Source organism: Notamacropus eugenii, chromosome 2 (genome assembly GCF_028372415.1).
Source record: "Notamacropus eugenii isolate mMacEug1 chromosome 2, mMacEug1.pri_v2, whole genome shotgun sequence".
In the NCBI taxonomy this organism is placed as follows: domain Eukaryota; kingdom Metazoa; phylum Chordata; class Mammalia; order Diprotodontia; family Macropodidae; genus Notamacropus; species Notamacropus eugenii.
This window is the reverse complement of record NC_092873.1, coordinates 146,153,638-146,168,544: the sequence shown is the minus strand read 5'-3', so window position 1 is coordinate 146,168,544 and position 14,907 is coordinate 146,153,638. Positions and strand designations below refer to the sequence as shown.

Sequence of the window (14,907 nt, the reverse complement as noted above, 5' to 3'; positions counted from 1 at the left end):
TAGGAGGCAGGCCTTGGCATCTGGAACACCTGGGTCGAAGTCTGACACTGGCTACATATTAGTTGTGTGAACACAGACAGTCCACTTCACTCTCAATATCTCAAGGCATCTCTCTTTTTTAAGAAGTTTTATTGCTGTTTTTTGCTTTTGTATTACATTTACAAATTACTCTCGCTTCAAGAGAAGTCTCTTGTAACCAAGTAAAACAGTTTTAAGTACAACTATTAATATTGTGACCTCATCGGAAAAGTACGTACAACATTTCACATCTGTAACACTCCCAGCTCTCTATTTTTTTTTAAAGTAATAGGACCCTCTTTTGTCTTCCTCCAACCCTCTTCCCCATTAAAAAAAATAAACACAAATTTCTGTAATGAATTTAATAAAAAAAATAAATTCATGCAGTGGTGAGAGGGAGACCAACAGGGAGAGAGAAAGAGAGAGAGAGAGAGAGAGAGAGAGAGAGAGAGAGAGAGAGAGAGAGAGAGAGAGAGAGAGAGAGAGAGAGAGAGAAGAGAGAGAGAATCTGTCCGATCCTGTGCCCTAATTCTGTCACATCTCAGTAATGGGTAGTATGTTTCGGCAGCAGTTGTCTGGAAGCAAAGATGGTCATTGAATTGATCATAGCTTTTGCTTCTAAGTTTGTTTTTATAGTGTTGTTATTGTATAAGTTGTTCTCACGGTTCTGCTCACTTCATTCTATTTCAATTCAAACAAATCTTTCCTTACCTTTTTGAGACATCTATTGCCACATTTCTTACAGTACAATAGTACTCCAGCACATTCACATACCACAACTTATTCAGTCATTTCAGTCTCAGTTACTGGACACATCCTCTTCGTTTCCAGCATTTCTCTAAGTTAAATAAGAATGACCAATATGTATGAGTGGAGGGAATTTCCATACCAGAAGATTCAATCTAGGCAGCACAAGTACAACTATCCATCTGATATATGTAAATATGAAACCAACAAGCCATATACACATATAGATGTATGTATATGTATGTGTATGAAATCAATGGACCTTATATACATGTGTGTATATACATGTACATATATATATAAATGGAAAAGGCAATATATGTGTATATGAAACCAATGGACCATATACATTTATGTATGTATATATAGGTATACACATCAATGGGCCATGAAGACATATGTATGTATATATGCCTACATATGTATATATTAAACCAATGGATCATATAAATATATGTACGTATGTCTATAAATATATGTGTGTGTGTGTGTGTGTGTATAAGAGTATGAGATAGTCTAAAATAGAACAGGGAAGGCCACTTCCACAACCCTTGTAGCCCAATGGCTTTCTAATTTTACAAGAGTCCATTCTCCTGCCTTTCAGTGGCTAATCACCTTCTACAAACTTACCAATCATGGAGACCAATCAGGAGCTGCTGTGTAATTTCAGCAAATCACATGTCCCTCAATAAGAAGCCAGAGCCCATGTACAGAAAGTCATTATTTCTCTTAATTACCCTTGTTACATATAATACACTGTGTGTATACACATATGTACAGATGCATTGTATGTATATACATGTACATTAAAAATAATTTATTAAAATGTATATTATGTGCACTATGATAACATCAGGAATAAAAAGGCAAAAATAAATAAATCCCTGCCTGCAAAGGCTTGTTGGTGAAAATCACTATATATATGAATATAGAAAATTAAATACAACATAAATTCAAAGTAATTTCCAGGGAGAAGGCACTAATCACTTGAGGGGAAAAGAAGAAAAACCAGGAAAGGCTTTCTGTAGCAAGTAGCAGCTGAGCTGAGCTGAGCTTTTATATACAATTCTAAAATTTGCAGAATTCTTTATATATAACATCTCTTTTGAACCTCACCAACAGATCCAGATTTTAGAAAAAAATTAAATCACAGAATCACTGAATATTAAAATGTGAGAGCTAGACAGGTCTTTAGAAGTCACCTACTCCCTGTCATTTTATAGACTGGGAAGCTGAAACCCAAAGCAGAGTAACATGCCCAAAGTCACACAGCTAGTTAGAAGGTAGAACTGCTAGAACCCAGTTTTCCTAAGTTTAATTCCAAGTGTTCTTTCCACTGCAACTACAAGTTTTCAAGAATGTTCTCTCTTCCATTTCAATCCTCTTTTTTTTTCTACAGTGAACTTCCATCCCAAATTCTGGCCTAAGAATTATTTCCCTTTTTTGCGGGTATTTGTCAAAAATGCTATTCAAAGTACTAGGATGGGATATAAATGGGATAAATTCTGACCAAAGGTTCTCATTCTCATTTATTCTGGTCAATTTTTTTTTATTTTTTTAAAAATTTATTAAATACATTTTGCCTTTCTCTTCTCCTTTACATACCTGCACCGCTTCCAAAAACAGTTGACTGCAGCCGATTCATCTTTATACCAGCTATGTTCACATTTTGTCAGCTTCTTACAGGGATATTTTCTGCCTTAAATTTTTTTCCAATTATCCATAAAATTTGGTCCCTTTTTTCAAAGTAGATCTTTCAACTCTCAGTTCATTCTCATTAAACTTCTCCCCACTCCTTCTAAATGCCTTGTGGTATAAAATGTCAATACCATAAAAATACATCCAAAGAGCTTTTCAGAACTCAGTCTAATATCAACATCATAATTTATGCAGCCACAACAAGCAATATCTAATATGTACTAATTGCTTTTCCCAAGGGCTTATTCATTAACACCATCAAAGCATTCTTTTCACCTTATTGAAATCTATAATATTCGATATTCAACTTCTGTAAACTCTGTTGTTTTGCATGAGGTGGAGAAAAATGAACTTGATTGCTGGAGTGCCGACACTAAGTTATCAACCTGAGCTATCTAGCAACATTTAGACTTTTCTACCTGTTATTTAAGGCCCTCCACATGTAGCACCATCCTATTTTTCCAATTTTATTTCATATTATTCTCCCCCAGCCTGTCCTGGGCCCTCTTCTCTTTTCTTTTTATATTCTCACTTTTCTGGCCTCATTAGCTCCTGTGAGTTCAAGTATTTTGTCTACACCAATGACTTCAAATCTCTCCTGAATTCCAGGCCCATGTAACCAATCAATTGCCAAATCTTTCCCATTCTATCTCCAGGATACCTCCCCTCCATTCCATTCACTTCACTTAGTCACTAGCCTAGTTCACCTCTCATCTGGACTATTGCAATGGCCTAGTCCCCCTGATTCCAACCTGTCCTCTCTCTAAACCTTTTCCCCCCATCAGCCAAATCAGTATTTATAAAGATTAAGTCTATGTCACTAACTTGTTGAAGAAGCTTTAGTGGATTTCTATTGCCTCTAGGATAAGTTATAAATTTCTATTTTCTCATTTAAAGCCCTTTGCAATCTGGATACATCCTCCTTTTTCCAGGTGGATTTCATATTACTTCTCATCACACATTTGACATACAGTCCAACAAGCTAACTTGTCCCTCCCTGTATGTGACATTCCATCTCCCACCTCCAAGTCTTTACTGAGACAATCCCTCATACCTATAAGGTCTGTATTCTATCTCTCTTTTTCATGTGAGCATGGGTTTTTCACCAATGATTGCCTCAGGGGAGAAAAATGTGGGAAGTATATATGTTCATCCATGGCTTTCTGACCACAGGTCAGAGACTAAATATCCAGAGTGTGAGCTTTGCTAGCTGAAGAGGATACTAGTAGTTGGGGCATAGATAGAATCCCTTTCACTGAAAAACAATCTGCAGTTATCTATGTCCTCTAAACAAAGCGCCAAGTTGAATTTCCAAGCTATCCAGGGAAGAAGCCTTTCAGATGCCTCCCAACAAAGGCTGCTGCTATAAGTTCAACACATTGATAAGGGATGCTTACACAACTTTCATAAGTCAAAGAACTGAAGCCTGGTTTGAACCTAGGTTCTTTGACTCCAAATCCAGAGCTCTTAGTAACTGGTACAATTATTCTATTTACTGAGAAACATATTACTATTTGATAAAGTCATCAAATGGTAAATCAAATGGTTATTAATTTTTACTAGATGTCAAGGCAGCCTCATTCATTTCGATACATAAAATTATCATCATTGTTACCTAATTAACATTTACATTGCACTTTACAATGGCGGTATGACACAGAAGATAGATGACCAACCTTGGAGTCAAGAAAATCTATTTTCAAAACTTGCCTGTGATATATAATAGCAGAGAGAGACAAGTCACTTAACCTCTTAGTACCCTAAGTAACTTTCAACAATTTACATGGACAGAGTTAGAGGAAGCTTCTACACAGTGAGCTTCTGAAATTGATCAAGGAGCTCACCAAATGGATCAGGGATACCCCTGATCAATTTCCCTTATACTTACTACCTATGTGACCTTAAACAAGTAATTTAAGCTCTCTGAGTCTCACTTGTTGAACAAGTTGTCCTCGGAGGTCCCTACCATTTCTAAATCTTTAATTCTAAGAAATATTAAAGTTCAATTCCTTTAGGTACTAACAAATGTTGGAACACATTCACTCTGATTCAACTCTATGCAATTCAATTTATTTTAATAAACACAATAATATCTGTAAAGCACAGTGTCAGATAGTGCTTTGCATCAGAAATCCCAGCACCAATACAATCACAGAGATGGTCTTTCCCCACTACACCAAAAATAGTATTTTTCAGTTTACAAAGTACTTTCATATAGATTACTTGATTTAACCCTCCCAGCAGTCCTATTATTTAGGAAAGAGATCATTATGTCCATTTTACTTAGGAGATAAAGTGACTTACCCAAGGTTCTACAACTTGTAAATAGAAAAGATGTCTACATGGTATTTCTGTATCATATGCAGTTACATACTCACCAGGATATCTATTTTCTGCTCTTTCAGAACTTCTCATTAAAGGAAACCATGTCAAATCTAAGTCCATTGAAGATGCCTCCAGTTTTGATGATACTAGAAGAACAACAAAGGTGTCCAGAGTGTCAACCATCAGAAGGATATTTGATTTGGCAAAGTATCGGTCCAAAAGATCTTTATCCTTCCCAACAGGAATTAAAATCTGTCCACAAGAGTCAATGAAACAAATCTTGGCCAATCTCCAGGCTTATTACAGACTAAGAGGTGAGAACACAAATGATCCGGGGAAAGTCTTTATTAGCTTTCCATTCTCTTCCATTAAACTCAGCTGTGAGTTTATCAGTCATCTTTAATCTTAGTTTAAGGCTTTGGAACTGTATTCTTTACTCTGTATCCTTTATTCTTTGAGCTTTACAAAACACCTAGATACCTGAGCAGTAAGGAAAACCAGGTACTGCCATTCAAATCAAAAATCAGATCAAACTTTCTAGCAACCTTTTTGTTTTTTAAAGGCAACTCTATCATGTAATAGATAAAGAATTGGTCTGGGAGTTGGGGAGACCTTAATTCAAATACTGCCCCAGACATTTACCAGCCATGTAACGCTGGGCAAATCACTTAACAGCTCTATGCATCAGTTTCCTCTTTTGTAAAATCAGAATAATAATAGCACTTGACTTCCAGGGTTGGTGTGAGGACAAAATGAGAAAACACTTGTGAATCGCTCTGCAAATCTTAAAGCACTATGTAAATACTAATTGTTGTTATTATTAATGATCATTTATTTGTTTTACTCTATTACAAGAATCCTCTTCCAAAGTGTGGATAATCTGCTAATATGAAATCAAAACACATCAATAAAACTTTGAAGAAAAAATTATAAAGATAGAAATATATAATAATATATTTAATAATATAAGAATGTCTTGTTATAATATAATATTTAATATAATAATTATATATAATAGTATATAAAATATATAATAACAGCTTATGCAGCAAAAAAATACACTAGGTCATTTAACAGACAACAAAAATTGCCTTGCCATTTGTAGATTCCTTTTATTTTTATTATTATTTAAGCAAAAAGTGGGATTTTTCATATTGTTCCCATAAAATGAGAAGCACAAGATTTTTGCAGGTATGAGGAACTAAGCAGTCTGATTTATAACCAGAAGTGTCAGTTTCAAAAAAAAAAAAAAAAGCAACTTTATCATACAAATGTTCAACTGACTCCTAATACTGTTTGGTAGAATATACATATGGCAGATCCACCAAAAACCGCTGAATTTTGGAAACCTGGAGGAACATCTGTGAGCACAGAGGTGTTCCAAATTAGCAACGGTGAGCAAGTGATGATGCAGAGGTGTTAACAGAATTTACTAGACAATTACCATTGTTTCCAGGGGAGTTAGAGGACAGTTGTTGACTGCAAAAGGTGTACAACAAGGACCAAAGCTGTCTAATGAAATAATTATGAAGTTAAATCACACTGCTATGAGTGCCTTGGGTGATTTCCAATAAGGCAAAGGTGTCTCCAAACCTGTATCATCTTGCAAGTTAGATGTAAAATGACTCTCAAATCTCATCCTCAGACATTTACTCCTATTATAAAATGGACACTGTCATCCTACTTTATTTCAAGCCCATGATTTTGAAACATCTGGCGTAAGCACCATCAGCATATGGTAGAGAGTGTTGACTGAGATGCAGTTGTAAACCAAGGTAGAGAAATTTCAGAGTACTTGCCCCTTGCCATGTTTCAGAGCATTTGATTCTATGGCAGTATCAAGAGATGAATTAATTTAGAGGATTTGTGTTGGGTTTTGGAGACACAATTAATTAGCAAAGTCACATAAAAAATTGAAAGCCTTGCAGCACTCACATGTTTCGCTTCATTGAGAGATGAATATTTCATATGTTTACTCTCCTAATGGGAAAAAAATCCAATTCTCAGTACTTACAAATACCAAGTTTCTGGACCCAATTTAGAAGGGCCCTGGCAATTGAGAATTAAGTGAGTGATACTAGTGAACTCTGGACCCCTTGTGTTCGCAAATATACTTGTAGCTGATAATAATGCAAAGGAATTTCCACATATGTACATCTGAATCATTCAAGACACTGTTTGGAGAATCTCCTATGAATTTATGCATCTTCTAATATTTAACAACCATTTATTAATTACCTGCTGTGAACAATAGTGCTAAATGCTGAGAAGGTAAATACCAAAAAAAAAAAACAAAAAAACAAAAAAAACCAGTTCTTGCCCTCTGGGAACTTAAATTCTAATGATCTATAATCTACCTGTCATCCCTTCTACTAAATTATGAGCTCCTTCAAGGCAGAAGCTAGGTCATTTTTCACCTTTGTATCTCAAAGCCTTGCATAGTACCTTGCACAAAATAAGTACTTAATAAATGTTTATTGATTTCTTCTGGTTCAGAATTATGACTCTATCAGTGTAGCAGACTTCTGGTATAGAAACTCCTTCAACCATTACAGATCAGCAATTCTTCTGTAACTTTTAAACTTAAAGAGGTGCCTGGGATCTAAAGCCAGTATTTATAAGAGGCAGGACTTGAGCTCCGGTGTTCCTGACTCCAAGCTTGGCACAGTCTTCAATGGCATACTGCCTATCTTGCTAAAGATCAACTGAGTGGGAATGAATTCGGTTTGGGCATTCTACCTCTAGCGGAGGTAATGACACTTGGTCAATTCCATATTGCTTTTAGACAGACATAAAGGTATATAAGCTCATGGGATCAAGTTTTAGAACCCAAAATGATCTCAGGGTCATCTGGTCCAACTCTTCTTTCAACAGAGGAAACTGAGTCCCAGAGAGATTAAGTGACTTACCCAAGGTTACACAGGGAGGAAGTGAATGCTATACATACCCCCATCTGTATAAATAAGCATGAAACCATCAACCAATGTTTTCAAGTGCTACAGTCTTATTTATGACAGCCCCAATAACAAACTGAAGCAACCCTTGTTAGGCACTTAAGGGGAAAGCCATTACTTGCAGCTGCTGAATTTCTGCTACATAAAGTTTTCATTCTCATCTTATCCTTGATTAAGTTCACATCTTTCACTCTCTGCTTTCCCTGGGTAAAACAAACCACAGTGGAAATATTTTCCACAGCAATGATAACCTATTATGGCTTCCCCAGAATAGAATAAAATTTAATAATCAGTATGGAGTTTCTTTGCATCTTAACAAATTTGCTCACCAAGAAATACTCTAACTGCAAAGGTCTGTTTCTTTGACAGTCACTCAGTGATTGTTCTCAGATCTGTCACACTATGACCTGTGCAAGTTTAAGAATCATGTCAAGGTTGCAATCGAGTATGAGTTTGCATTGTTTGGGCTTGGGGAAAACACTTTGACAGCCTTCAAAATCAAAGGAGACATGAAGATGACTTTTAGTTACCTAATGAATAAACATAGTACACCTAACTTACTAACTTTTTAATACACATTATAATGTTTAAATCTAGTGCCAGGATTGGAGTAGGCAAAACTGCAAAGAAGGCAAAGCCTGTTTTTAACACGCTCCCATTCTCTATCTTTTTTTCCCCTCTGCAAAGTCCCCCTCCCCCAAAGAGCTATTGCATCTATGCTTTATCATTTCCTTCCTGCTATCTCACTCCCATTTGGCCTTTTGTTGGATCTATAATTCATCCATGTAAGCATGTTCTCCATCTGAGCAGTCTGCAATATACATCTCATTTCATGCGATATTTATCAATGTTTTTCCATTAATGTTCTTTAAAGGAGAAACTCAATACACCTACCTACAAAGATCTTGGTTCTCCTCTCATGGAAAATTAATCCACTCAGCTTTGGGTTTCCACCCTGCTCCTAAGCTGTAAGTGGAGTGTTTGTAAACTCAACAAACCCACTGATGTACCAGTCCTCAGACTATGCTTCATATCCCATTCAGCCACACAACCAACTAGTCATCCACCAGAACTTGAGCATCTTGACGTTGAACGACACTCCTTTAACCCTTCAATCCCCCACTGACAATCTCTCACTCTAAGAACATAATCAAAGGAACATTGCCATAGCTACTGGAAAGTGTGTATCAATCAACTGCTCTATGGCTCCATACACCATCCTTGTAATTCCCCAGATCAAACCTCCCTTCCATGACCACCATTGCCTTTATATGTTGATTCACTATCCTATCCACCACAGTGACTTTTCCAGACCTTCCCATTCTTCCTCAAACCTCTGATGACTCCCTCTCCCCCCACCTTCCCAGTTGAAAACCTTGCTTCAAATTATACTTAAAAACACTGAGATCATTCACAGAAAGCTCACTCTTCTCCCCTTTCCCTCATCACCATATTGAGGTGCCTTCTACAACTATCTCCTCCTTTACACCTTTCTCATATAAAAAGATGACTCTTCTCCCAGTCAAGGTAAACCCCTTGACATGTGTAAAGGATCCTATTCCATCCCAACTTGTCCAACAGATTGATGTCACTATCATCCCCACTGTCATTAATCTTCAATCTCTCCCCATCTTCTGACTTCTTCCTCGACACCTACAAACACACTCATGGATTCCCATCCCCTCAAAAAACCCTCATGTAATCCATCCATCCCCACTATTGTCCTATATCTCTTTTCCCTTTCATCACTAAAATCCTGGAGAAGGCTCTCTACAATCAATGTCTCAACTTCATTTCTTTTCACTCCTTTAATTCTCTGCGTTCTGACTTCTAACCTCATCATAAAACTGAAACCACTTTCTCCAAAGCCTTGAATAAACTCTTAATTCAAAAATCTAGTGATCTTTGTTCAGTCCTCATCTTTCTTGATTACTCTGTAGCCTTTGATATTTTCAATAACCCTATTCTCCTTGATACTTTCTTCTCTCTAGGCTTTTGTGACACTGCTTTCTCCAGGTTCTCCTCCTACTTGTCTGACCACTCCTCAATTTTTTTTTTATGGATCTTCATCCAAGTTATTTCCCCTAAATATAGGTGTTCCCCAAGGCATTGTCTTTGGCCCTCTTTTCCCTTTATGTTATTTTACTTGCCAATCATAACAGTTCCCATTGATTCTCAACTTATACAGCCCTAACCTCTCTCTTGCCACCAATCACATCTTCAGCTGTCTGTTGGACATCTGAAACTAAATATCCCACAAATATCTTAAACCCAACATATCCAAAACTGAAATCATTATCTTTTCCCCAAAACCCATCCTTCTTCCTAACTTCATTTTTATTGTCAATGTACCATCATCCCACCTGTCACCCAGGTTTACAACCTAGACATCATCTTTGACTCCTCATTTTCTCTCATCCCCCACATTTAGTCAACTGTCAAGTTCTGTAAATTCTGTCCTTGTAACGTTTCTTCTATGTGTCTGCTTCTTTCTTTGGACATTGTCACTGCCCTTGTGAAGGTTCTCATCACCCCATGTCTGCATTATCACAGTAGCTTTCTGGTTGGTGTCTTTCACTCAAGTCTTTCCCCATTCCAGTCCATCCTCCACTCAGCTGTCAAACTGTACACAACCCTGTTATTCAATAAATTCTAGTTGTTCCCTGTTATCTCCAGGATCAAATATAAAATCCTCTGTTTAACTTTCATAACCTTCTTCTTCTAAGTCTTTCATAACCTAGCCCTTTCCTATCTTTTCAGTCTCCTTCTGCCTTACTCTTCTCCATATATTCTGTGATCCAGTGATCACTCCGTAGTCCAAATCAGTGAATTTTTCCCTAGCTATCCCCCTTGCCCACAATTTTTTCCCTCTTCATCTTTACCTCATAACTTCTTTGACTTCAGCCATATTAGCAGCCATTATGCAAGAAGACTTTCCTTATCCCCCTTAATGATAGTTCATTTCCTTTGCTGATTTTCTCCAACTTAGCCTGAGGCAGCTGGTGGTTCCGTGGATAGAGCACTAGACTTGGAATCAGGAAGACTTGAGTTCAAATCTAGCCTCAGATATCTGTTGACTATATGACCCTGAGTGTGTCACTTAACCTGTTTGCCTCAGTTTCTTCAAATGTAAAATGGAAATAATAATAACACCTATCTTAGAGGGTTGTGAAGATCAAATGAGATAATATATGTAAGAATGCTTAGCTCAGTGCCTGGAACATAGCTGGGAATATATAAAAGCTTATTTGCTCCCTTCTCTTTTACAGATCTTGCTCATATGTAGTTGTTTGAATGTTGGCTATACCATTAGACTGTGAGTTTCCTTGAAAGCAGAGGGTGGTCTTTGCCTTTCTGGGTATCCCCAGAGCTTAGCACAATGCCTGACACACAGCAGGTGCCTAACAAAAAATGTTTGTTGATTTCACTTGTCATGGCTCTATATGTTGATTGACTCTAGTTAATAAAATGTAAGGTCCTTGAGGACAGGGACTGTATGGTAGAGACTTACTTATAGCTGAGAATGTTTTTTCATTCATTAGCTGCCATTCACATTGAGGGTCCCTCTTTTTTAAACATTATAGAGGTTATCAATGTCCTACTCAGGTTTACTTATTGAGAATCATAGGCTGATGGATAGTTTTTAGACTTGGAAGGGAGTTTAGAAGCCATCTGGTCTAAACGAGAGGCAACACTGACATGCTCAAATTCACAACAAGTTGGAAATGGCTGAGCAAGGATTTGAGTCAAGATTATCTGACTCTAAATACAGGGTTTTTTCCATCCTTCCAAGGTTGTTTCCCATTTTATTGAGATCAAAGTCTTAAATTTAATGAGATGATGCTTTTGTAGTGAGATCTCCATAACAGCCATTCAATGGCATTGTAGTATAGTAAGAAGAGCTCTTGGACTTGGCTTACTAGCTGTATGACCTTAGACAATTCACTTAACTTCTCTGGCCTCAGTTTCTTCATCTGTAAAAATAAAAGGGGTTGAAGATAAGATTGCATGTCCTCTTGGGGAGAGGGAGAAAATTTAAAACTTATGGAAGTGAATGTTGAAAACTGAAAACAAATAAATTAATAATTTGGGGGGGGGGAATAAAGGTAGCTGGCCTAAATGAATTTGAAGATTCCTTTCATCTCTAACTCTAAGCTTCTTTGAAGGAAAGATAACTTAAAGGAATGGGACATCTCTAGTCTATTAAAACCATACCCAGTAGGTAAAAGTGGGTGGCCTTGACTAAAATAGTTAAAATTTTGGAAAAGCTTTTAGTTTTAGGAACTCAGAGTGTTTAGAGTTCTCTCGCTAGAAGGCCATTTGATAAAGAAAGAGCCATAGTAGGGATCAGGTATATGAGCTAAATGAATATGGCAGTAGGACATCTGTATTCTGCTCCTAATAACACATATCCTTTTTACCAGGGCTATCCTTAAGACTCATCAAAGTAAGCCACATAGTGTGAATTCAGAGTTGCTTCCAAGGCCTGTTCCTCCTTCACCACCATACCCCAAAAGTTTCCTTGTATAGCCAATGAAACATGAATTCCAGTATAGCAACTTCATTCCTTTAGCATGAGCCTATTAAGAATGAAACCTCACAGCTATGCAATAAACTAATAGAATCATTATTTTAGAGTAATAAGGGAATATGGAGATTGTCTAACCAACTCCCTCATTTTACAAATGAGAGCCAGAAAGGTATATAACTTGCCCAACATCACACAATGATACTACTCTGTGCATGTGCTTCAGATCTTTTGCTGAAACAAGTATTACCAAATGCAGGAATTTTGTAATAACTAGATCCCAGGAATATGTGCCAGCTAGGTGGCCCAGTGGATGGAGTCAGAAAGACCTGATTTTAATCTAGCATCAGATACTGGGCAAACCCTATTTGCCTAAGTTTCTTCATCTGTAAAATGAGCTGGAGAAAGAAATGGCAGACCACTCCAAAATCTTTGCCAAGAAAACCCCCAAAGGGGTCACAAAGAATAGGACATGACTTAAAAATTACTTGATAACAACAAAAGACATCAGGAATAGTTATGGGAAACATAAAATATAAAGAACTTTGGGGAGGGTCTTCAGCTGGAGCTGAGGCATCTCAAAATGCCCAGGTATGGTCATAGCCCAGGCATAAGGATCCTGAGCTACTAGGATCGAAGGAAGGGCATCACTAAGAAAGAAAAAAGCCAAAAGTGCAGGCAACAAAGACAATGATGATCTACTTTTCAGCCCTAATGAGGGTTTCATTACTGGCTTGGGTATTTTCTGCCAGATTCTATACTGGGGATATGGGGGTAGAGATCATTCTTTGAAGACCATGCAAATTCACAGAATAATAGATCTCTAGGTAGAAGGAACCTCTGAAGCCATCTAATCCAGAGATATCAAACACAAGATTTCTGAGTGACACCAAACCATGTAAAAATATAATTGGGAAATATTTAACAAAATAAATAGAAACACAATAGAACATAGATAGTTAATATGTGTTTCTTTTAAGTCACTGGGTAGCCTATGGGATCCTTATGTATGGATTAATGGCCCTTATTCCTGAGTCTGACATTTCTGACTCAGTATAAATGTCTCATTTTACAGATGAGGAAACTGAAACCAGATCAGTTAAGTGAGTTGTCCAAAGTTCTACAAGTAGTTATCAGGTGTGATTTAAACCTAGGTCCCCGTACACCTAAAGTCAATGTTTTTTCTTCTTAGGTATCACAGTACCTAAAAAGTGAATACCAACAAACATGAAAAATTTGGGGAATCAACACACTCCTAAAAACAAAAGAGTATTCATGTAAACAGTATTGTAATACAATGGAAAGATATCAGTTTCGGAGTAAAAGTACCTGAATTCAAATTCTCACTCTTGCCATTTATCTCCTATATAACCTTGGAGAAATCATTTAACTTCTCTGGGTATCAGTTGAAGAAGATGTTGGACTTCAGGGCTTCTTAAACTTTTCCACTCGTGACCTCTTCAGCACTTCTTAAACTATGGGTTGCTGGAAATGCTACATGACCTCTAAAACCCTTCCCAGCTCTAATCTAGGAAATTATCCTATTTTATAAAACTTTGGTGTGGGTGGGTGTTGGGGATTAATTTGGAAGAAGGAGAATTTTCCCTTGGCCAAGTTTTCATACTTAACCACCCTCTTTTATAGTCTGTCAGGAAGCTGTGTGGGAAGCCTACCGAATCTTCCTGGACCGTATCCCTGACACGAGTGAGTACCAGAATTGGGTCAGTGCCTGCCAGAAGGAGAGTTACTGCATTTTTGACATTGGAGAAACCTTCATCCACTCTCAGGAGCTCCAGGAACTTCTCCAGGAGGTGAGAAGAGAAACAGCCCTCTCTTTTTCAAGTCTACCTGAAAAGAATTTCTTCCCAGATCCTCCCCTGTCCCTACCTCTTTTAAGACACCTTACTTGACTGAACAACAAAAATAAGACAGGCGTGGTGAGAAACAACATAGATCTTGGTTCAGTGCAGAATGATGGCCTGGAGGGGAGGCTTTGGAGGGTAATGGCAAAGAGGGCCACAGAGATAAAAAAGACTTCTGCTGTTGGATTGGTTCTGTCTCCTAGAAGAATAACGTTTTTATCTTTTTTTTCTCAGAGATTGAAGTATCAACCTTTCCCTGAGAGGTGAGTAGCCAAATGATAACTCACTTATATAGAATCATAGAGTTTACAGCTAGAAAGGACCCTGGAGATCCTCATGGCCAGGGATGTTTAACCATGTTTCTGTCATGTACCCCTTTGGCTATCTGATGAAGTCTGTGGCCCTTCTTGGGACTGTGCTTTTAAATAACTGAAGGAAAAACTAAGTTTCACTTAGAGGTTTTGAAAAAATAAAGGTCTAATTTTTTCCCATCAAAGTTTGTATAACCCTGGAAATCTATTTACAATGAGAAAATGATGCCCAGAAAGGCAAAGTATGAACCAGGATTCAAGCACAGGTCAACTGATTTTAGGATTATAGATTTGGAGCTGGAAGGCTTCTTGGAGGTCATCAAGTTCAATCCCCTTGTTTTACAAAAGAATAAACTGAGGCCTAGAAAGATTGACTTGCCTAGGATCACAAAACTAACAAGGATTTGAGGTACATTTGACAGGTCTCTCTGACTCCAAACCCAGGGCCCTATCCATTCTGCCAT

The 14,907-nt window shown here is 37.4% G+C and overlaps 1 protein-coding gene across 1 annotated transcript in view; it reads left to right on the top strand.

Annotated features, from left to right (window-relative positions):
- The first annotated feature begins 3,556 nt into the window (after positions 1-3,556).
- The window catches only part of IMPG1 (interphotoreceptor matrix proteoglycan 1), a 125,415-nt gene continuing 114,064 nt past the window's right edge, over positions 3,557-14,907 (top strand). The window contains exons 1-4 of the mRNA XM_072638061.1: positions 3,557-3,602; positions 4,869-5,102; positions 13,915-14,081; positions 14,367-14,395. Of these exons, the coding sequence (XP_072494162.1) occupies positions 3,557-3,602; positions 4,869-5,102; positions 13,915-14,081; positions 14,367-14,395 (476 nt within the window). The remainder of the gene's footprint in view (positions 3,603-4,868; positions 5,103-13,914; positions 14,082-14,366; positions 14,396-14,907) is intronic.